A 23,662-nucleotide genomic window follows, 5' to 3' on the forward strand; every position below is an offset into this window, starting at 1 on the left:
GATTGATTTACCACAGCCATCTCCTTTCTGTTGCTCCTGCCTGGCGAGCGGGTTATGACCACCCTCAGCCTCCATTTCTTTTCCTGCAAAATCAGAGCATCTGGGCTAGACGATCGTAATGTTCAAAGGCTAACCCTTTAGCATTTCTCTAATGGATTCACTTAGTAAACACTGACAAGGTTAATACCACAATGAGAAGCGCTGGTACTGGGGGTGTGGGTTCCACCCAGGTCCCCCTTAGGGCTGTGGCACTGATTACCCCATTACTCAGTGTTGGAGGACGGTGAGTACAAAGATTCTTTGCTTGACCAAACTTTGATCAGGCTCCCAAACCTTCTCCTAAGCCCATCTGTGCACTTCCTTGCAAAATCCAGTTTTAGCAAGAATTTCTCACCCTTGATATCCCATCAGGTGCCTCAGCCTCCACCATCCGATCACCCTGGTCTGCCCCCAGCAAAGATCCTGTTCCGTTGGCTTAGCCAGAATCCCCCTCATTCCTGACACTTCCTCTCAGTCACTGTCCATCCTCCGGCCCCCACTCTGCTCCTTGGCTATAAATCCCCATTTGCCCTCACTGTATACGGAATTGGGCCTGGTTCTAGCCTGAGGTCTCTTCTCCCCTTTTGCAGCAATCGTGAATAAAATCTGCTTTGACACCTTGCTGTCCAGCCCTGACATGAGCATCTCCCCTCAAATTGCTCTGCGCCAAGGGGAGCCTCCGGCCCAAAGTGGTGTCCCTCTCTGGGAGCAGATGACACCAGGGACCCAAAGAAGGGCACAGGGACCCGGCCCCGATGTCCCACGTAGGGCATTTCTGAAGGGCTGCCCCTGTGCCAGGCTCCCCAGCCTCAGTTGTGAGTGCATCAGATTCTAACTAGTCCCTCTGCCCAATCCTACTTCCTTCACTCCCCGCAGTGTTGACCCCAAGGCACCACCCCTCCAAGGGACTGCCTCAGGCCCGGAAACTTCCATCTCAGAGGGAACCCATCAAAGGCAGCACCGAGGGCATGAAAGCCAGGCTACCGGGTCCAGGAGCCTGGGGTCTTAGACCTGTATCTCCCTGGCAGGGGTCTGCATCTCCCAAGTGGGAGTAATACTCGGGTGTGAAGTTTCTCGAAAGAATTAAATAGGACCACATTGTAAGGGGGCGAGCACAGGAAAAACAGCTCCATCCCTTTTTCGTTCTTACAGTATGAGGATTAGATGTTTGATGATGACAGTGATGATCATAATGATGGTGAATGGAAGTGAATGGCTGGGTGCTCCACCCCATCGGATTAACGATTTCTATGCTATCAAAATGAGATCTAACCCAGTGGTTCTCCAGTAGTGACGCATAGCAGGACCCCTGGGGAGATGGAGGGGCCCAGAGGAGTGAGGGAGCTGAGTGCAGAAATGCAGATACTCAGACCTACATGTCTCTCCCAGTGGGTGCAGACAGCCAGGGTGATGCGGGGGTCCCTGGACTACCCTTTGAGAAGATTGTCTCACGCACATGCCCTCCTCCGGCTGAGACCACCTGAGCCCACCTGCAGACTCAGCTGCCCCGAGGGTCTAATCCTGACCCTAATCCGAAGGCATCACACTGGTGTTTCCATACTGCCCGCCGACAGACAGCCTTGGGTTTCATTCTAGAAAGTGGGCTTCCACGTGATTCCCAGGCTACAGTAAAGAGAAAATGCCCTAGTTGACAACGTAGTTAAGGACCTTAACAGGGTGCAGTCACTCGAGAGTTCACCTATGCTCATTCTCTGAGATCCAGAAATCCCACTTCCGGGATGTGCCCCACGGAACTCTCCTGGGTCCGTTCTTAAGCACATCAGGATGTTTATTCCAGAGTTATTGGCAGTCATGGGAAGTTGGAGGTGACCTGGGGTCCAGCCCAGGAGAACAGAGAAGTAAATATGATGGATGCATTTAGAAGCGATAACCCAACGTGACTAACCGTATTCTTAAAAGAGCACTGAACGAAAACATTAGGAATGAAAACAAAAGCCTTCACATAATTTTGGTCATATTTCCTAGAAATTCATACACACGGCAGACAGCATAGCGGAGTTCACCAGGAGTCCCACGGACCATGAGAAGGGTGATGTGGGAGGGACCCGGTCTTATCAATAATGAGCTGCAAGATTAATATTTCCAATCATTGCCATGAAAAAAACCCCAAAGTTTGTCATTCTGGTCTGTTTCTCTCCTTCCCACCTTGTAACACTGGTTTCCAAACGATCTAGTACATCAAACATCGTCTAGAGAGGTGATGAGGAAAAGGGACGGCGGGGAGAAAAGAAAAATAATTGATTGGTTGATTAAAATAAACCAAGAAAAGGGTCCCACAGGGACCAAGATGAGAATGACTTGAGGAGTGTGATCAGCACTTATCTCTGTGTTCGTGGCTGGAAAGAAGAGATGGGAGGAAGGAGGGAAGACATAGTAGGGGTATTGGACCCCAGGATACTTGAATCCCGCCTCCAAGCAATGAGAGTTTACTTAACCTCCCTGAGCTGGTTTCTCCAGCAAGAATGGAGAAACACCCGCTGTGCACCGCCCTTGTGGTGGTTCAGGGCGCCGACTCTGGAAAGCATCTGGTACTTGGTAGGGGTCCAGCGTTAGTTACCATCTTTCTTCTTCTGAGCCTGGGCCACCGCCTCCTGCTTCCGGATCCTGGGTCCCTGTCTAGCCAACCTACCCAGCGAGACTCAGAACAGGCTCCTCCCAGCGTGGTCCATGGCCAGGGAGTAGGTGGGATTCAATGCACACAAATGATGTCTTCCGCCACCGCAGCAGGGTGACCTCTGCTGGGTGCCCCCGCGCCCCCGGCCATCCCACTGCTCTTTGCAACATAAATGACATGGGTGTCTCTTTCCAGGCTACCATTCAACCTGCATCAGAAGTATCTGGGGTGGTTTTATAAATGCAGATTCCTGGGTGTGGAGCCCAGGAATAAACATGTTTAGCCAACTTTCCAGATGATTTTTGATGTACTGTAGAGTTTGGCAACCAGTGTTAGAGATTGGGAAGGAGAAAAATAGACTAGAATTACAAACATTGGGGTTTTTTTCACCCAAATGTTTGAAAAATATTGATTTTGCAGCTCATTTTTTTTGCATTCTTTTTTATTAAGTATAATCGGTTACATTGTGTCAGTTTCTGGTGTACAGCATAATGTTTCAGTCATACATATACAAACATATGTTTGTTTTCATATTCTTTTTCATTATAGGTTACTACAATTTATTGAATATAGTTCCCCATGCTCTACAGTATAAACTCGCTGTTTTTCTATTTTATATATGCTAGTTAGTATCTGCAAATCTCAAACTCCCAGTTTATCCCTTCCTGCCCCCTTTCCCTGCTGGTAACCATAAGTTTGATAAGAAATAATTAAAATATTATATAAAAAGCAACACTGGTCCACAGTCCTTTATCTGAAAGTCTAAAGACCCACAAGCCCTTAAACCACATCAAAACACTCTCATGTGGCAAAAAAAAAAAAAAAAAAAAAAAAAAAAAGCAAGAACAAAAAAAACAAACCTGGACTGAACTGAGAAACTGTATTATATCCTTTACATTCCCGATTTAATGTGACTTTTTTATCTTTCACTGCTGAAATATTCATGTGTTTTTTTTAAAAAGAGCACTGCCCAGATGCCACTGGAGGATACAGAATATGAGCAATTACGCTTTTTCCTAAAATCCAAAATATTCTCAAATCCAAAACACATCGGACAGCCCTGATTGGAGGTGGGGTTGTGGGCTTGTACTAAGAAGATACCACATTGGTGTATAATTTGTCAGCTGGGCTGTATTACACCTTGATTGATCCTGGGTTCTCCCCATGCCTTTGGAAAGATCAGGGGCCCCATTATGGAAACAGTCACCTGGAGCTGTGCTTTGAGAAGCTCCTTCAACCCAGCGACCTTGTAGTGTGTGGATTCCCCTCCTTTGGTTTGCACACCTGTCGGTGACACCTGTGGGCTCACTTTTATTTTCCGCTGAGTCTCCGAGAGAATGTGGCCCATGAGAGCTTTCAAAACATTTTCCCAGAGCTTATCAACTGTCCTCAGCAGAAGGCACTTTCTATAAAGCCAATAGGAGAGCAACCCACTGCCCTCCGCCTTGGGCTTCTCAGACCCACAAAGCTAGAATGTCAGGTGGGGAGGGAGGCAGCAAACCTGAACACTGCTCTGTCTGCTCTCCGCCCCAAGGACCCTCGCTTTTCCCCGGTGGTAACACTCCTTATGGTCCATCCGTGCCCTGGGTTGGGGATTAGGCACGCTCAGCCCCTGGTCTGAGCACTAACTAGTAAAAACAATACAGATCAGTCCAAACGTGCCTTTTCAAAGGCAGGCCACCTCCCAAGCAGAATGGGGGAGAAAGAAGGCTAAGAAAGGAAGTAAATGACCAAACAGAAAAGAAAACAGACTCTAGTTAATCTGAAGAAAGACCATGTGAATGGAAGGGATGAAATGTTAGAAAAGCAGGGCAGGGTTCAGGATTTGCCTCCCATTCCCCTCAGGGGAGCAGTGGGAGCAGTTGCAAGTGCCCAGGTGTGGGACAGTCAGTCTCTGAATTTAAAAAAAAAGTTTCTTCTGTATAGTACAGGGAACTATGTTCAGTATCTTGCAATAACCTTTAATGAAATAAAATATGAAAATGATGTCCATCAACAGATGACTGGATAAAGAAGAGGTGGTATATTTATACAATGGAATACTATTCAGCCATAAAAATGACAACATAATGCCATTTGCAGCAACATGGATGTCCCTGGAGAATCTCATTCTAAGTGAAGTAAGCCAGAAAGAGAGAGAAAAATACTGTATGAGATCGGTCATATGTGAAATCTAAAAATAAAATAAATATGAAAACGAATATGTATGTATATACATGACTGGGACATTGTGTGTGCACCAGAAATTGACACATTGTAACTGACTATACTTCAGTTAAAAAAAAAAAAAAGACTAACACATGAGATTCTCTGTCGTTGTCATCTGGTGTGTTTTGATGGTGGTAATTCTGCCCAGGCTCTGGCCCTTGCCACAGAAGAGACTGAATTTACAGATTTATGGTATTGAGACCCAAACCCAAAGAGATGTGACAACCGCCCCTGGGGCCAAGCTGCCTTCTTTACTGCATCAGGAACCACCTACCTTGGTCGGATTTTTCAGTGCACTCCCCCGGGGGCCTTTCTCGAGGTCTTACTGTTTTATTTTTGTTTTTAAAGCTCTTTAATGGATTTCCCATCACCTTCAGGAGTACAATTCAAATTCCTTAGCATAGCTTGGGAGATCCTTCCAGATTTGCAACCCCCCTGTATTTTTTTATTCACTCATTTACATACAATATGAGCCAATCTTACCAACCTATGAGTATATGTGTATATACAGTGGGCCAGATATATTATGCAACTCACATACTGAGTTTCAATCTTTTTCATTGAAGTATAGTCAGTTTACGATGCCTGTTAACTATGAAATCTTGGTTAAAACAAAGAAAACAAGAGTATTTTCAGGACAGATTTGGATTTTCAAACACGGGATCTCTATTACTATTACAATGTTTTTAAATATGACAGGAATTTAGAAACTGACAGAGCCGTAGGAACCTATAATTAAGAGACTAAAGGAGAGGCATCTTTCCAGGGAGTTTCTGTATTAGGAAAAAAAAAAATCTAGCTAAGTCTTAGAAAAAACAAACCCTTGTCTAGATAGTCATCTCAAGTAAACAGGAGGTGTCACTTGGTGAAGTCTTACATTCTTGGTGAATTTCCTGACTTGAAGACACATTTTTATAATTCGTGAAGTGCCTATGTGTTTTTTAACTCAAAAATCTCTGGAGCATGTGTTCCCATCCTGCCTGGTTATACCTATATTCAGCAGAGCTGTCTTAGGAGCAGAGCGGTGTAGTGAGCAGGAATGATCGAGGAAAGCCCGCCCTTAGTTCCAGCCACCTGGCCAACGACTTTGTTGCTGTGGGTTTGTCACTGACCCGCCCACACCCCCAGCTTCCTCCCCTGAAAACTGAGCCGACAATACTGAACCCCTGAGCGCCTTGGCTGTACATCCCACATCTGTTCCAGGGAACCGTCTTCACTGGTGACCAGCGGTGTGGCCGTGACTTCTCTGTCCCTCTCCCTGAGAAGTGAACCAGGTCAGGGGAGCGTGGAGAGACCCTGGGGAGCAGATAGGACTCTGAACAAGCTTTGAGAAAATGCTTCAAAAAAAAAGAAAAAAGCACGGAAACAAGAAAAGCCGCAGAGGGTAATGATGTCATGTGACACAAGGGACTTTGACGGATGCAGAAGGAGAGACCGGAGAAAGGAAAAATGTCCTTGGAGGAATGTGTGTTCGGCTGCTTTCCCAAAGCCATGGGCAGTTGCAGGAATAAAGAGACAGCTTTTCACAAAGCAGTCCCCATCAAGCCCAGCGATGCTCTGGGGCAGGTCATGATGTTCGGGGACAACTGGGGTGGAGCAGTGGCCCGTGAAGCTCCCTGGTGAGGATCTTCAAGAGGCCCACTCAGAATGCCCAGTCTGGCTCCTGCCTCCTCTCCATGACTCCAAGGGACCGCGGGACCTGATGGGAGACTCGGGTTCACATGTAGCTTAAGATCTGGTGCCTGGTTCCTCAGACGCCCTACTCAAATACTGTGATCAGAAAGTTGCTGGTGGGGAGCTCCAGGATGTAGCGATGTATTTTCCCAGGTGCAGGATGGGATCAGAGCAAAGAGAAACATGAAACCTTTCCACAGAGCACACTGGGCTGCTCATGGCAGGGACATCTCCAACCAAAGGGTTAAAGGGTTGCTATTATGTCTGCAGGGCAAGACAGGGCCCCCAACACCCCCGGAGACCCCGGAGAGGGATCAGATGCACATCAGAGCCTGGGGACGTCCAATCATCTTTCAAAGGAAAAATAAAGTGCTCGTAAACCAAATTCCCTCACTCACATTTCCTGAATATCTAACCCAGATGGCTAATGGGTGAGCCACTTCACAGAGCCTGTCTTCATGGCTTTTGCCTTTCCTTTTGTTTATTTAAAGATGCCTGGAATAATCTTTCTGCAAGCAGTCTTCTCCGCCACAATCAACCGGATCAACTAACAACTTCACAGGCTGAGGGACGGAAGGATCGGTTTGAATAAATTATTTTTGGTAGAACAACAATTCTAAATTCATTTGAAATGAATTCGTAGGGATTTCTTTGAATGTGTGTGACAAAACAAACAGTCTGGGATGTTAGCTCCCTTTCCAGTAAAGTGAAAAATATTTAATAATCACAGGAACACTTATTTCCTAATATTACACATTTTATGGAAAATAGGTTGTTACTTTGAGGCAGGACCGCAATATTTCAGCCCTTTTTAATGGTCTTCTAAAATTTCAAGGGAAGAAAGCTAATAAAACTTTCAGAAATGTGCACCCACTGGTCCTTAGGGTGGTGGTGGAGTCTGTTTTCAGGAAAGCCCTTGTTTTATCTTTGGTTCAGCCTCATTATCACAGAGATAAAAGGCAGATACACTCTTGGCATCATCAAAAGGCTGATTCCCTCCAAAATTGTTCTGTTCCACAATGTAAAACATCTTCTCTGAAAAGGAAAAGGTAACTTGCTAAAGAAAAAAAAAAAAAACAGGGAAAAGGTACGTGTCTACAGAAAATAGACTTTCTTTTTTTTTCCCCCCCTATGGAGAAACTGGCCCTTTGCTCTGGGATGTCTGAAGGCAGGTTTCCGGTGCTGAAATGACTGGTACCCAAGATGCAGGTGTTTTCATGGGCGCTGGGATGCGGGAAGCTGATTCCCAGGCAACGTCTGTGGAGTCTGTCCCTTTTGTGATGATGACGTGGCATCTGAGATGAAAGAAAGTATCCAGAGGGATGGATGACCCAGAGGTGGACAGAGAGCATCCTTGAGGATGACACAGAGGCTCTTATTTTATGTATTTCTATAAAGCTTCCCTTTCTGTCCCTTGGATGCTGCTTCTTAAAGCCCAGTGTATCTCTGAGCCTGGACCATTGGGCCCCTTGGGTGAGAGAGGCCACCAGGTCCAACAAGGACCCAGGAAGGGTGCCAAGGGCAGGACACACAGGAGGATGGGCTCACTGCCCTGGGAGGGCGGCCCAGTTGCTGCCGCCAGGAAAATGCTCTGGGTGCTGGGAAGGGTCCAGACCCCAGGCGGCCTCAGGGATGTACCCAGGCAGGAGAAACTGCGAACTAGACTCAGGAAGAGGAGGGGATGGAGGGAGAGCTCAGAAGTCATGCCCCGTCTCCCTCCCTCACATCTCTGCCTCCCCGAAACATACTCACAGACAGGACAAATTTGGAGGGGGTACCCCTGCCCAGCTAAGGAAGGATGGAGGGGAAGGTGGGTGATTAATGAGTGTTGCACTGGCTAAAGTCACGGACGTTATAAAGGCAACACAATATTAATTATCAGTGGCCGGAGCAGGGTAATTCACGGCAGTGGTACCTCCAGCCCCCAGCTGATGCCTCGAGTGTTTCTACCTGGGCACTGGAATTGAGTTGCTCCCTGATTTGAATTTGAATTTTTTATTTCCTAATCACCGTGAACTCTTTAGAGAAGCTGATGTTTTCAGAGAGAATGAATTTATGCTCCAGTCTTTTAAAAAAAAAAATCATAGTCTTTTATCCTGTAGTTTGCCTTTCGGCAGCCAGACATCTTAGCTTGGATTTTGCTATGATTCTGAAGGAGGCAACTTTTATGTTCTATACTTTTCGACTGATAAAATTTCTTCAATACGACTTTGTTTCCTCCTTAATGAAAATTCTCTTCCTGAATGGAAAATTTATTCTCCATGTTGCTGGGTTTGCCTTAAGTCCCATCCCTGGCTAAGCACAGAGCATTTTCGTCATTTAAACCACTGTTTGGATAGATTTGAGCAAAGAAAAGCAAGGATGGTAAGAGAAATTACTTTGGAAATTTAACTATGTTAAATTATGGGTGGACGATTGTGTATTTCTGTTGATCAGTTACAGGAAAGTTTATTCCCCTTCCCGGGACGCATTCAAATACAAGCGCAAATCATGCAGGGAAAGTATGTTCCCCACATTCAGTACATCATGCAGTTTAAAAAGCTAAAGCTCTAAACATTCTTAGAAACAGTGAACTGTACATACATGTAAATTTTAAAATATGTGCAGTATATTGTGTATACATATTTGCATGCAATATATTGTATATGTGCAGTCAAATTATAACAATTCTACCTAATAAAACTGAAAAATGAAAAAAAAAAAAACCAAAAAAGAAAAAGATACATCACGCAAAGCAGAAAGAGTAAAAGGGCAGAGCTGAGACACCCAAGCACCGTCTTAAGAGGCAAAACTGAATTTACTTTCTGGTCCCCGCTCACACAGTGCCCGCTTGTTCTTCTTTTGTAGACTAAGATCACAAGAATCCTCAATGGAAGAAATGCCAAGAGGACTAGAATCTCACCAGATGGTGGCATTAATAATGGAGCAAACTAGACCTGATGACAAAGACATCACGTCTGAAAAATGGCACAAAGAATATAAATACTGTGAGATGGCTGCCCCTCCTCCACCTCCCAAATTCCACCTACTGCCAAAAACATTCATTTCTCTCACATTATTCACGGTAGAATACGGAACACAGAATCACGCATCACACCCCAGACTGGTCTGCTGGTGACCCTGTGTGATTCACTCCTTTCTGTCATACATGCCTTTAAATAATAAATTGATGGTTATTAAAATCACAGAATATTCAGCTGGAGATTATTTTATGCATATTACCACTTTGATTCAAAAAAGGATTTCAGGTGGTTTAGAAAGAGAGAAGAAAAGAGGGTAAACAAAGGCCAGGACTTGCCTGGAATCAGAACTGGAGTAAATCTTGAGGAATTAATGCCACGTAGGTCTCCTCGTCCCGTCTGGGTGGCTCCAGTGTGCGTGGCTGAGGAGGGGCTGCGTCATCGCTCCCACCGCCGTCCACCCCAAGGGCTCACGTGTGGTTGGAAAGAGGTGAAACTCAGAATGAGCTGACAGGTGGCAAGATGCATAGATGTGGTCAAATGGCCCTGAATCTGGGGACCAAGATCTGCTCGTACATCCTGGAGTCTCTGCTTTTGTTTTTGTTTAATTGGCGTGTAGTCGATTACAATGTAGTGTTAATTTCTAGTGTAGAGCATAGTGTTTCATATATATTCCTTTTCATATTCTTCTCCATCATAGGCTATTACAAGGTATTTTTTATTGAAGTGTAGTCAGTTTAACAATGTTGTGTTAATTTCTGGTGTACAGCATGACAGATCAGTCATACATATACATACATTATACGTTTTCATATTTTTCATTGTAAGTGACTACAAGATACTGAATATAGTTCCCCATGCTATACAGTAGGACCTTGTTGCTTATATATTTTATATACAGTTGTATCTATAAATTCAGTCTTTGAATTGTTTGTCATCCATGTTGAGACTTCCTTCCCAGGGACAATTCTCCTGCCCACAATAGTCCCAACCTCCCCACATCTCCACACCTCGCACCCCCTCAAAATACACAGACATATAGGAAAGATATCCCAACCCGTGTGCTCCCCATCACAGAAATTAAAATAACCCTCATTAAGGTGGTTAGGGTACCTAACACCTGTCCTGTCCTGGGAGGCACGTGGTCATGGAGTGTCATTCTCAGGGTCCTCTACTTGCCGAGTCTGACTCATTGCCAGAATCGTTACCAGGAGCCAAGGAAAGGGAATTCATTGTTTTAGGATGCAAACAAAAATCAGAAGGAATTGAAAGTCTCAAAATGAAGCCTAGTTGAGGTGCAAAATAATAGAGCGTCAAGTGATGCAGAAGAAAATGTTCCGGAAATGTGTGTGTGTGTGTAGCATGCGTAGTAAATACAAATGTATAAATTATTCCAAAAAGAAATTATCAGCATGAAAATGAAAAGAAATCATATGTAAAAAGTGTAGAAAGTATAAGCAGCAAGAACTGACGGTTACTTTATTTTGTTCCAGATTCTGCTTTAAATGCTGTACATATAGCGTCTTATTTCATTTTAATCCTTACTAACAAACGTATAAGATAGATACAAGTCTTATTTTTATAGATAAGGGAACTAAACTTGGAATTAACTGCCATAAAAAAATTCCTTTTCATGAGGAGGGTATAGCTTAAGTGGTAGAGCGCATGCTTAGCATGCACAAGGTCCTGGGTTCAATCCCCAATAACTTCTCCAAATATAAATAAATAAATAAACCCAATTACCTCTCCATAAGGAAAAAAAAAATTCGTTTTAGAGCTGAATACTGAGAGATATCTAGGTGAAATAGGGTGTCTGTAATTTATTTAAAAATATTTCAGAAAAAAAAAAACCTAAAGTAAATAGTGCAAAATAATAAAACTTTCTTTTTAAATCCAGGTGCTGGGTACACAAGTGCTTATCATCTATTCTGGTTGTTTCTTCTGTACTTTTGAAAATTGTCTTTATTGCTTCTCTCCTATTTTGTCTATTCTTCCTTTGGGGGACAAATAAACCTAAACATCCGTTAGAAATATTTTCTGGTACTTGTAATGAAAAGCCAGCTGCTGTGGCTTAACTCAATCGGGGTTTTAATTTTCTCTCAGCAGGGGGTCCCGAGGGAAGCTCCTGTCAGCAGGAAAGTCTGCGACGTCCCCTTGGACCTCCTCTCATCCTCAGAAAGTCATTTTATTCGGAGTGACGCAGTGGTGATTCCCCGACTCCACCGTTTCCTTACAGCAAACCTGGCCATCACCCATGTTAACTCAGGAAAATCGATGGAGGACGAGGCAGCATTAATAGACTCCCATCCGTGTCCCATGGGCAAGGACTTCAGCCCCTTCTGGATGAAAGCAAGGCTGGGAGAGCAAGGATTTGGGTGTGTCCGCCCCTGTCATCAGCTGTGACCTTTGTGGACCCCACTATTTGTCTGCGGGGTCTCAGCCCCTCGCATTTTCCATTCATTTTACTTTGAGGAATTCTGGGAAATGTACTAAGTTGTATGTTTCAGTTCAGATGTGTTTCTTTAGTTTTGTCTAATTGACTTTTCAAAAATTATTTTATTTTATTTTACTTTTTTGGGGGGAAAGGGTAATTAGGTTTATTTAGAGGGAGGTACCAGGGGTTGAACCCAGGACCTTGTGCGTGCTGAGTAAATACTCCACCACGGAGCTATACCCTCCCCCCGACTTTTTAAAAGTTTATTTCTGAACTTTTCATTTTAGTAAGCCATTTTCTATTATTAGAAGTCCTAATGGCTTGGTTTCCCTCCTTGTGGTTTCCACACTTCGACCTTCTTTAGACATCTTTTAACCGGGAAGTTATTTTCAATAACATGTAATAACCTATAATGAAAAATAATATATATATGTATAACTGAATCACTATGCTGTATGCCAGAAACTAACACATCATTGCAAGTCAACTAGAATTCAATAAAAAAAAAATTTTTTTTTTAGTTCTTTTATTTATGTGGAGATGGATTTCAGATTTCCATGATGGCGGGAGGCAGGGGGAGTGTGGGGTCCCTCCCCGCAGTTCACTCCCAGCCCTTCTCCCATTCTGGGAACGGAATCATTTACTGGAGCACCCAGGATGCCTGGCTGACCTCTGCCCTTGATCCTCTGGGGAACAAACTTCCCACCAGTGAGCTGTTCTCTGCGCGGGACAAGCTCTCCCATCACATGCCCAGCACTACTTCTGCCTGGGTGGGGAGCATCTGCCTAATTCTGGGCTTCAGCCCACTTGTCGCAGATACAAACCACATTTTAGCTACACGCAATGTTCTGTCTCAAGTGCCTCCGCCTACCTCTTTGATTCAGTCCTTTTTTTTCCCCCCCGAACATACACGGAGAACACATCCAAGACCCCAGTACTTATGACACTATCAGATTATTTGGCTCTTATCTTATAGTTCTTGAGAAACTTTGTGTTGCTGACTCACTAGAGGCTGGAAGGTTTCCTCGTGTTTTCACAGCGTCTCACTGAAAGATCACCCAAGCACGGCTCCGTTTTCCATCAGACTCCGTGGGGCTCGGGGAACTGAAGTGTCCCCAAACCCCAATGATGGATGCTTGCGTCTGTCAGGTGTCTGAGTGGCAGTACTTACCCAGGACCCATTTTTAGCCTAATTTCCCACTCCTGGGCCTTCCCCTTGATGCTACTATCCGAGAACAGGCTGGGCTTGGCTTCTCTCAAGCTCGTTTTCTTCCACTCAGAGCATTGCAGTCACATTTCCTTCCTGTCACCCTGGGCGATGTTTACAAGAGCCTCTCTCTCGGGGACCACGGCCATCCTGAGGTTCCGGCTTCACGCAGGGGTCCTGGGTTTACCTCTTTATCTCAAAGCGGGCAGTACGCCTCGGATTCTATCCAAGGATGGAGGCTCACCCCCAAGCCCCGGATGGATATTCAGGCTGGGGGCCTGATCTCTGCCTTTTGTGCTCTGGGAAAACTGATTCCCACAGGGTGACGTGTTCTCTGCCAGGGACCCATTTTACCCGAGATGTTTGTGTCTCTATCCTTAAACTGAAATTCTGAGGCAGCTTTCTTTTTTGGGGATATCTTGTTTTTAGTATCAGAGTTATGCTTATGCAAGATGAATTTGAAAGCATTCCTAATACAGACCTCTTATACAAATTAGGATGCAGCCCTGCGGCTCAAAGCCTTCACCCCACGGCCCTGCCCTCCGACAGGACCAGCTGAAGTTCTCATTTTGAGGCAGGGGAGGGCGAGTAAATGGAACACCACATCCTACTGTGTTAAATATTTCCACCCTACTCGCATGGTACTATTTTTTTTTTTTTCAATTGAGGTGAAATTCACAAGACATAAAATTGACTGGAAGTGAAAAATTCAGTGGCTTTAGTACATTCCTAATGTTTATAATTATCACTTGGATCTAGTTCCAAATCATTTTCATCACCCCAAGTTGTTCCAGGCAGAACTGGCATGATACTTATTTATTCATGTAACAAACATTTAGCAAGTGCCTGTCGTGTGGCAGACACAGCATGTCTATATAATTTAGAACAAGGGGACTGATATTTAAAAGTAAGCAAAAACTTGCTTAAGGACGTTAACTGGATCTGGACATTTTTTGGAGGTCATGAATTAACTATTTCAACAACCTTTTCAAAGATTGTCAGTTAAATAGGTTTTCTAGTTCTTTCATTCTAACTCATGTTCCTAAGACAATCATCTGTTTCACTGAGATTTCTAAACTTACAGAAATAGTATACAGCTATTGTATATTTCCCTATAATTAATCAATCTTCTCCAAAGCTGTTTTGATATCCTTTTCTGTCTTATACCTCTCTGGTTATGCTCTGTGTTTTTTTGTTTTGTTTTGTTTTGCAGGGGGGAGGTAATTAGATTTTTATTTATTTATTCTTAATGGAGGGACTGGGGATTGAACCCAGGACCTCGTGCATGCTAAGCACGTGCTCTACCATTGAGCTGTACCCTCCCCCCATTCTTTGTGGTTTTTATGCTTCCCTTGAGAATTCTTTTGATTAATTAATTAATTAAATTTATTTTTTAATTTAATGGAGGGACAGGGGGATTGAATGCAGGACCTTGTGCATGCCAAGCACGTGCTCTACCACTGAGCTATTTCCCTCTTATATAGATCACATTTATTCTCCATCCTTGTCTCTCATTTCGAAGTGATTCAACTTGGCTTAACTTTTAGTATCAGTTAAATTTTCTGTTTTGATTCCCCCAAATTATTCTGCTGTTTTTCAGTGCCATGCTGTGTCTGACACATTTCAGGCACTGGATAACCTCTGCCTTGAACGAATGCAGATATGGCCATGACCATGGTTCACCATGATGTTCTAGTCCGGGCCATCCTTACAGTCCCATCTTCCCTCCCTTAAATTCTTCCTCTACACGACATGTTCTTGTTTTCCTAAGAGATCTGATCATGAGCCATCCTTTCTGAAAAATTACCAATGGCTCTCTCTATCGTCCAAGTCTTCACTGAACTTGACTCATTTTTCTAGCTTCACCTCCGGTTTTACATCTTCAGTCTGTCCCTTCCCAACCCCACGTCCCGTGCACATTTTGTAAAACCTCATGCCCAAACCCCTCAAGTGTCACCTCCTCTGTGACTTCCTGACCCCACAGCAAGAATCACTCCCTTATGCTGTTCCCACAGTACTTTGAACATAATTCTTTTAGAAAAAAATTAGTACATTATATTTCAATTGTGTACCTCCATTTCAGACTAAGAAATCCTTAAAGAGCAATTACTCATCTTTTGTACAAATAACTGTTACAATAATCCTCGATACTTCATAGAACCGAGCACTTTAGTTCCTTAATGGGTGCTTGAGAAGGCTGAAGCCAAATTTCTAACACTAGACGTTTTCCGTTGCAGTGAAGCTAAGTCTACACCTCGAAATTGGAACCCCGATCACAGCCTTTTCCCCTAGGAAACGTGCTGAGTTAGTAATAGAATCCCTTGCAAGAGAAACACCCCATATGCTGAATTTCACATTTCATTTCAGTGTTTATGGGTCCCAGTAATCAAACTCACCTTCTCAACTAACATCATGGCTGGAAATTGAAGTTTCCTTACTCATAAAATAGGGGCTGGCACAAGTAGAAAAGTCAGTGTGTGGGTTCACAAAATCAGGTCCTAATACTGACTCCTACGCTTTGCACAATCCTTAAGCCTTAAGACTCAATTCCCAATCTTTTCAATGCAGAGAACACATTCTCTATTCTGCGAATTTGTCTTCGATGCAAATTAAGCACAACAGCACAATATGGACATATAAATTCCTTTCTAATTACAAGGGTCTCATGCAACAGGCATGGAACCTCCCTGCTACGATTTCACAGGACAGACGTAATGAGGTAACATGGCTGTTTCTTGTCACTTGCAAAATGAACAGGAAAAATAGTATTTGCAATCCGAATACTGGCAGTGTGAGGGTTGTTTATCCTTAAAAGTAAAATCTGAATTATTTTTATTTTTCAATATATTCAAATCAGTATTTAACCTTTAATGTTTTAGGTTTGTGGTAGTGTGACTGCTGTCTTTTCAAAACGGAGTATCTACAGATTCCCGGGGCTCCCATGATCAGATTCACTTTCTTTTTTTCTCTAATGTACGCTTTGTAAACATACCTACCAGGCTGCATGTGACACACAGCAATCAAATAAGCTTTTCATTAATAATGGCCATGATGATGGAATCAAAACTTAATGATAACCTATTAGCGCCCAGCCTCAACCCATATCAATTGATAGACCAACAGAATGAAAGACAAGCTTCAGAGTTTTCTCCAGATATTTAATGCAAGATGCAAAATCACCAGAGTCCAAGAAATGCGATTACCATTAGCTGGGCTGTTGCCCTAATGAAATCAAACACAAGTATTGGGAAACAGCTAAAAGCTTTAGACAGATGTATTTCTGTTCTTAATCGCCAAGTGTAGACAGTCCGATAAACAAGTCTACCACCTTTGCTTTTTCTCATTTCTGTTATGTATTTTGTAGATGATCAACTTTACTGGTTTAAGAGTTCTAAGTGTTATTTTTACTCTAGACTTTTTGTTTTTCCCCAATTAAGATGGGAAGCCCCAGCCTTTGGTATAAATAACTTATTTCCATGACAATACATAAAGGATATCATGCGTGTTCCTTGTCAGCTGTGCAGTCTTTTGGTAAGGGGGTGGCGAGAGCCTCTTTGCTCTCAGTAAGTGCTCGGGGCTGATGGATGAACACGCTAAACTTAACACCCTGGTTGTTGGCCGCTCTGACAAACCCACTATTGGCAGTCATCGTGATGGCTTTTAAGGTGTCTCCTGTGCCAAAGATCGTTAACGAGCGGCTATTGATTTTTGAACTGGCCACTAGTCTCAAGGCACGCTCAGAAGGCTGGTCGGGGACCACATTAATTCGCTTAATTAGCATCGTGGCCCTCTCTCTCTCCCCAGGTCCTCCTAAAGTATCTAGAATAGACTGGAAATCCTTGACGGCGGATTCACAAGCAAACAACTCCTTGTCCTTCATAAATGCCTCCAGCTGCGGGAGAACCTGCTCTCTCCTCTCTTGCTCTGCTTGTTCCGTGAGCACTTTTTCTTTGAAGATAAAGTGGCAGCCTCCGTAGCTGAGGGCAGAGACGTACGTAATTAGAGTCGTAATGTCCAGATTCACTCTCTTGCACACGTCGACCTTGATCTCCGTGGGAAACGCAACGCTGGCTAGGATGTTTTCCCGGTCGACTCTGGTCACCTGCAGGAGTTCGGGGCCCTCGTCATCGTCGGACTCACTGTCACTGGGCTGGAGTTCTTCAGGGTGATCTAACAGAGAGTTCACCGCCACGATGTCCCCTCTCACGGATATGCCCATTTCTCGCAGCTTCTCTGCCACGGGGCTGGAGACACTGTTGTAAAACGCAAAGATGATGTGAGGGTTGCTATACTGCACTGGCTGCTGGTGGCTGGCCTGGAGGAAGTCTTCTGCCTGCTCAATGACGCTCTTGTCACCATACTGACCCCTGCCCAGCCAGATGTTATGCAGAGCTTCAGCCTTTCGGCCGATGGCTTTCACCCAAGTGTGACCACCGTTTGCAACAACATCGACCACAAGGGTCTGCTTTTCTCCCAAGCTGTCTGTGTAACCAAAGACATGGAGAACGCTGACAACTTCCTCCAGGTTTTCTGCCGATTCCACGATGGCTCTTAGGTGTGTTAGGTTAGTGCTCTGTAAGTGGGACTCCTTAATAGCGACTTTCCCAGCTTCTACTTTCTGTAAGAATTTTAATTCTGCCTTCAGTTTGCTGCACAGCTTCGCCCCGCCTTCGATGCCACCTTTTCTTGATCTAGAAAGTGATTCTGCTCTCTTGATCAGTTCCTTGGCTATGGCAATTCGCTCACAGAGCATGGAGTGTGCAGACATGCTGACAGCATTATTCCTTTCCTAGGAAAACAAGAGCAATCAATGGTAATCAGTTCTTCACTCAGGATTTTAAAACTTCAATCTAACAACAAAGATTATGGAGGCTGGGATTCCGGGATCGTCTATGAACCTGGGATTCTGGAGTGACTCCTTCCTCTCAGAGCTAAGGAATGGATGACAGCTATACTTCTGAACTCCTCCTTATGTATGCTGGATTCTGACACACTTTAGACCTTCGTTTCTTCAGCCTGAAGGTCATGGGGCCCCAACATATTCCGGGTTAGGATAAAATGCGGGGCTTTGGCAATCTGCTACGTAAGAAAGTCCTGTATCAGAAGCCTTACTGTTTGGTTGGAGAGAAATTTTAGTAGAAGCCTCAGAAAATCAAGATGAAATGACGAAAATAAAAATACCCACACAAACTAGCTGGTTAACTAACTGCCCAAAGCAAGAGCATCTCTCTCTTAAATTGAACATTCCAAACCTTTCAGGCGTCTCCTTCAAACAGCTGCCTTGTGATTTCCCAGGGGCACAAGGCACACAAGACAAGAAATCAAGACTGCCTCGTTCCTGCGTTTGACGTCAACCCCGAATATTTCGAAAAGACCGAAGGAGCCCACCAACTTGGCGCCCGCTCCCACGCCGGGAGAAAAGCCCGGCGATGAAGTCCACGGGTGCAGCCCCCGGCGGCCTGGAGGTCGGCGGGGCCTCCCGGGCGGGCGGCGGGCGCTGCCCGGCCCCCCTGCACCGCCGGCCCCGCCAGGCCGGCTCGGGCTCGGGCAGCCCCGCGGCCGGCAGCGGGGTAGAGGCGCGGGCGGAGGGCGCTCGGAGGGCCGGCGCCCGCCACCCTCCCCGCCCGGCCGGCCCGGCCCCTCCCGACCTGGGAAGCGGCGGCCCGCTCCCTCCTCCCGCGCCCCCTCCGCGGCTCCTCACCGGCAGCGCCCAGGACCGCGAGCGCGAGCAGGAGCGGGCGGCCACGTGCGCGCAAGGCCGGGCCCGGCCCGGAAAGCTCACCGGGCAGCCCCCCACCCGACTCCGGCCTCCGCCGCGGCTCTGCCTGCGCGCGCCCCGCCGCCTCGGGCGCCTCCCGCGTCACGTGGCCCGGCGCCGGGTGACGCCGCGCCAGCGGTTCCCAGGCGGCAGCGCGACCGCCCGAGCGGGGCTGACGCCAGGCCGGCGGCCATGCTTGTTGAGGGCGCCCGGCTTCTCCCAGCCCCGCCCCGCCCCGCCCCGCCCCAGGGCGAGCCGGGGGGCGCGGGAAAGGGGCGGGGCGGGGCGGGGGCGGAGCTCGCGGGGCCCCGCCTCTGCCAGCGGGGCGCCACCGCTGGATCCCCAGGGCGCCGGGCCGTTGGAAACGCGCCCTAGCGCCTAATCACGGTCGGACTTTGCCTGGGGCGGGCGTCGGTGCGTTTTGGCGGAGAAAACCTCCCGGTTGCGCCCCCACTCGCCTGCCTGGGCCAAGTACACCGTTTTGCTATCAAGCTCAAACCTCTGCGGGAGTGCCAGGCGATGGTGGTAGTCCTAGGAAAATTCTGGATCATTTTAACGGAAGAGAAAACAGGCTGGAGAGGCTTGTCAGAGGTTACACAGCTCTGTGAGTGCTGGTACTGGGACTTCTGACCCCAAGTCAAAGCACTTGCCACTGCACCATCACGGGCTCGCCCTAGAGCGTGGTGGTACAGAGATGTGCTGCCTCTCCGGAAAGGCTGGGGAATTTGTTAGCCTAGTATAGTGTCCAGAGTCACCCAAAAGGCTAATTTTAAAAATCAAAGAGTACTTTAATTTAATATTAATCCTATGTATGCCCACTCCTTTGCTAAACTTTACTTAAATGACTAATGAAAAAGGAATAAACTCACAGAACTAAAAAGAACAAGAGGTTGACTGCACATGAGATACGCCAATACGTTTTTGGAAAACAAAGAGCAATAACACTTACTCATTCCTTACTATATGTCAGGCATTATTCTAAGTGCTTTTCACGTACTAATTTATTCAATCCTCTTAACCTAAAAGACTTATTTTAAAGGTAAGTCCACCAGAGAGAGGTAATTTGAACCCACGAAGCCTCTCTGCAGATCGAGTAGCATCAATGATTCACACAGCAGAACCCCAGAAAGGCTTTGGAACTACAGATGCCTGGAAGGGAGGCGAGCAGTGACGCAGGACTGAAGATGGACACTGCTTACAAGTTGTATAAGGAATAAACACTCAAGTCCTCACCCTCACAAAACTCTCACGGGTGGCAATCCTGCCCCACCCTTCACCACCTCTCCTCCAAACCCTTGTTTTTCTCCGCAGAAACACAGCACTTGAAAAGACCACAGAGAAGTGATTTCTAGACGCTAATATTCAGTGTCCCCCAGTGAGTAGGTCTGGGAGTCACTCACAAACACAGCACTTCCAAACATTTTTCTGTTTGGAATCTGAAGGAAACAAGGCGGAACAAAATTTTTTGTTTTTTGTTTCGTTTTATAGATATCTTTAGCATCCTCCGATAAGAGATATTTCAGCCATGAATCAAAGGATTTTTTTAAGGAGAGAGAACGGAGGATAGGAAAGAGTTCTTCAAAATTAAAAATGATATCCCAAATCTTAAAACATCAATAGAAAAGTAGGGAGAGTGGGTAAAATCTACTAGAAAGTAGAATAAAGAGACAGGTGAAAAATGTAGCAGAAACAAAAGGGTCCAGTATGCTATGCAATTAATAGTTTTAGAAACAAAAAGACAATGAAGAGGAAATTTCTCACAGTTATGCTAGAAACTGTTAAGATCTCAATTTCTACAGTCAAGGGCCTACTGAGTGCTCAGTACAACGAACATTAGTAAGAAACCCACAAAAAGGTACGTCATTGTGAGATTTCAGAACGCTGCAGGTGAAAGAAAAGATCCTAAGAGCTGCAGAGGGGAGAAAAGGTAAAAATAAAGGACTGGACACCCCATTTGCAACAGCATTAGGCTTCTCATCAGCAAGAGTTGGGTGAGAACTGGCAGATGACCTGCTGTGTGACCATGAGAACAACAACGTGCAGAGGGTTTTACAGTCCTGTTGCGGGGGAACTGGCAAGAATTAGTTGACAACTACAGAGAAAACAAAGCAAACAAAAAAATGAGCCAAGATCGTCTCCGGGAAAATTATTCAGGAAACGTAATCATAGTATACTTACATACACGTAGTGAAAACCTTTTAAACTGAACACTGTGATCTAATTAAACTGAAGCAGACGGAAATTGAGGGTGGTGTTAATAGTTCTAAATTCTCATCTTGCTGAATAAAATGTCTCCATGATGGCTAACCTTCAGGAATCCAGAGATAACTCTGTAAGCCTACGATCTGAAATACAAGGGGTGAGCACCTGATGGAATGCCTAAAAAAGAAGGGAGTGATGAAACTCGGGGACAAGGCCTTTGATGAAAGGTTAGAATTATCTTTTAAAACAGGCTCATGCTTTGGCAGCCAGGTATTGCTGGTTCTATAAGGTCCGTGAGGGCCGGGTCAAGTCAAGGGATTCGTCTGAACTGAAGTGACTGTGTGAGGCAATGCGACGTTAACACAAAACTACCAGACTGGGTTTTAGGAAATTAGAATTCTAAACCAAGCGAGTTACCGACTCTTACACGTTCTTGGGCAATTTACTGATTGTCAGTTTGTGTTTCTTTACAACAGGGCCTCAGGGATGGCCTGTGTTAGCCAGGAGACACCTGATGGAGAGATGACGTTAACAACAGAGCTGGCGGTTTGGGTCCATGAACGTAACTGAGCAACAGATGAGAACTCCTCTGACCGCCTGTGTCACCCGATCAGTGCCCAGTGAGTCAGCACCCGTAATTACAAAGATCAACATTAACTTTTCTTCCTTATTCCTCCTTCCTTTTCAACTCCTTCTTGCCCCAACCTTGGTGAATTTTAAACATTTCCGTGCTTCACTGCTAGTAACTGTTTTGCAAACTTAAATTCCTGGTCCAGTGAGGAACCAGAGGAGAAAGAACAAGTGTGGGGAAAGTTTTTAAGAGAATATACAAAAAACATTAAACCTAAAATGGAGAGGGGAATGTACATTAGGAGCATTGGAAAGAAGCTAGAATCCACAGGCAAGAAAAGACAGGAGTTTGGGAATGTTTTGGGATGCAGCCAACGGGGTGCTAGATCCAAAACTTGAGTTTCCCAAGAACTGGGACAAAGGGGAACAGCTTAATCTTAAGGTCAATGAAAAGAACAAACTGAGCACAAAGGGAGAAGTGTTCTGGGCAGCTTCAAATGAACGGGGTTTTGCATTTAATGAGGGAAGAGGCAGAGAACAGACTCTGGATACAGAACTGCTTTGGCTAATTTTTCCTTTTATTCTGTGGGACCTATTCCATTAGTACCCAGTTAAGAACCCTCACGTGCCTTCCTGCTGTCCTAAATATAAATGCCTTTACTCTTCCCTCTGATTTTGTAGACTTTGGGCATTCCTCTGGTTTCCAGATATTGACATTAGAGAGGGTCTCAGCAAATTCAAAGGAGCTAAAGCTTACGGAGCACCTGACCTTTCACCTTGCCAGGCCTTTCCCTTGCATTATCAGATTTAGGCCCTAGAAAGCCCCCTGAGATAGTGACCCTGTGCAGTCACTCAGCCAGTTCAGTGGGGGAGCCGAGACCTCACTCCGGAAACCATTCCTTTTATCTCTAAGTTCTGTTTCTAGGTGCTGGATTCACAACATACCAAGAGCCCATAAGGAGAGATGGTTATGATAAATGAGGCCCTAGAGACAAGCATCTTGAAAGAAGAGGTCAAGTTGGCCACTCCCATCTCTCGTAATAATGCTTCTGCCACTATAACGATAGGGTTGTTACAGGGATGGTGGGCAGACCTGGGAATCCCGACAAAAATGCTCCAAGATAAGGCTCTTTCCCCCTAAAGCTGGCTAAGTCTTAATCAAAATCTTTTGAGCTACGTTTAAATATCAGGAATGCCTCCTGTGTCTTCTTTGGTAAGAATAGCAATGTTCATACGCTCTACGTTCTGTGAGCAAGACTGACGACATGATTTCTCTTACCCTACTATGCCTTAAAAAAAAAAAAAAAAAACAAAGCAGCATGCCTTCATATATAATAAAAATAGAGTTGATACCCCATTATTTGCTTGCTTATATGAGCCTTAATTTGCAGTAAAGGTTCTGATTACACTGAGATACATGAATGAGGGAGAGACTTAAGCCGTCATTTTGACATTTATGTATTAGTATTTTATTTCCAGCACTTGTGTTCATTCTGGAGTTAAAAAGATCTAGTAGACTCTAGGGGGCTCTTTTTAGATGCATTTACCTACTTGTGATGGAAAAACCAACAGGAACTAGCACACCATTTTTATTTATTTACATAGTATCTCCTATAGGAGACTATTTGGCTTAGACTCTTGGCAGCTCCAGTGCAATCTCACGGGGTTTCACTGCTCCACACCTAAGAGTGCCTGAAACACATCTATGCTTCCTGCCTTGTCTCAGAATCCTTGAAAGTCTGCAGATTCTCCCAGCTCTAAAAGCAGTGATGTTTACCAAAATCCGCCTTTTGCTTTACTGAAGCACAGACAACATCTGATAGTGAAGAGGTCACAAGATTTGACTTAACCAAAGTTGCATGAAGACCAAAGAGTGGTTTCACCGTTCTGCTTTGCAATGTAGTTCCCAGAAATCAACTGTTGATAAAAAGCAGGAGATAACTATGCTAAGATTTTACTAACCCCTAAAAAAGCT

At 45.1% G+C, this 23,662-nt stretch overlaps 1 protein-coding gene across 2 annotated transcripts; it reads right to left on the reverse strand.

Moving 5' to 3' along the window:
* Nucleotides 1-16,298: 16,298 nt before the first annotated feature.
* Nucleotides 16,299-19,088, reverse strand: C7H7orf25 (chromosome 7 C7orf25 homolog). 2 transcript variants are annotated; one of them, XM_074367701.1, is made up of 2 exons: nucleotides 18,940-19,088; nucleotides 16,299-17,946 (listed from the first exon to the last, which is right to left on the reverse strand). In XM_074367701.1, the coding sequence occupies exon 2, from the start codon at nucleotides 17,923-17,925 to the stop codon at nucleotides 16,654-16,656; it is 1,272 nt and encodes a 423-aa protein (XP_074223802.1). In that variant the 5' UTR covers nucleotides 17,926-17,946; nucleotides 18,940-19,088; the 3' UTR covers nucleotides 16,299-16,653. The 2 variants fall into 2 exon arrangements, with proteins under 2 accessions (XP_074223802.1, XP_074223801.1); XM_074367700.1 differs by having other exon boundaries at nucleotides 18,859-19,052.
* Nucleotides 19,089-23,662: the final 4,574 nt, after the last annotated feature.

This window comes from Camelus bactrianus, chromosome 7 (assembly GCF_048773025.1).
Source record: "Camelus bactrianus isolate YW-2024 breed Bactrian camel chromosome 7, ASM4877302v1, whole genome shotgun sequence".
Classification (NCBI taxonomy): domain Eukaryota; kingdom Metazoa; phylum Chordata; class Mammalia; order Artiodactyla; family Camelidae; genus Camelus; species Camelus bactrianus.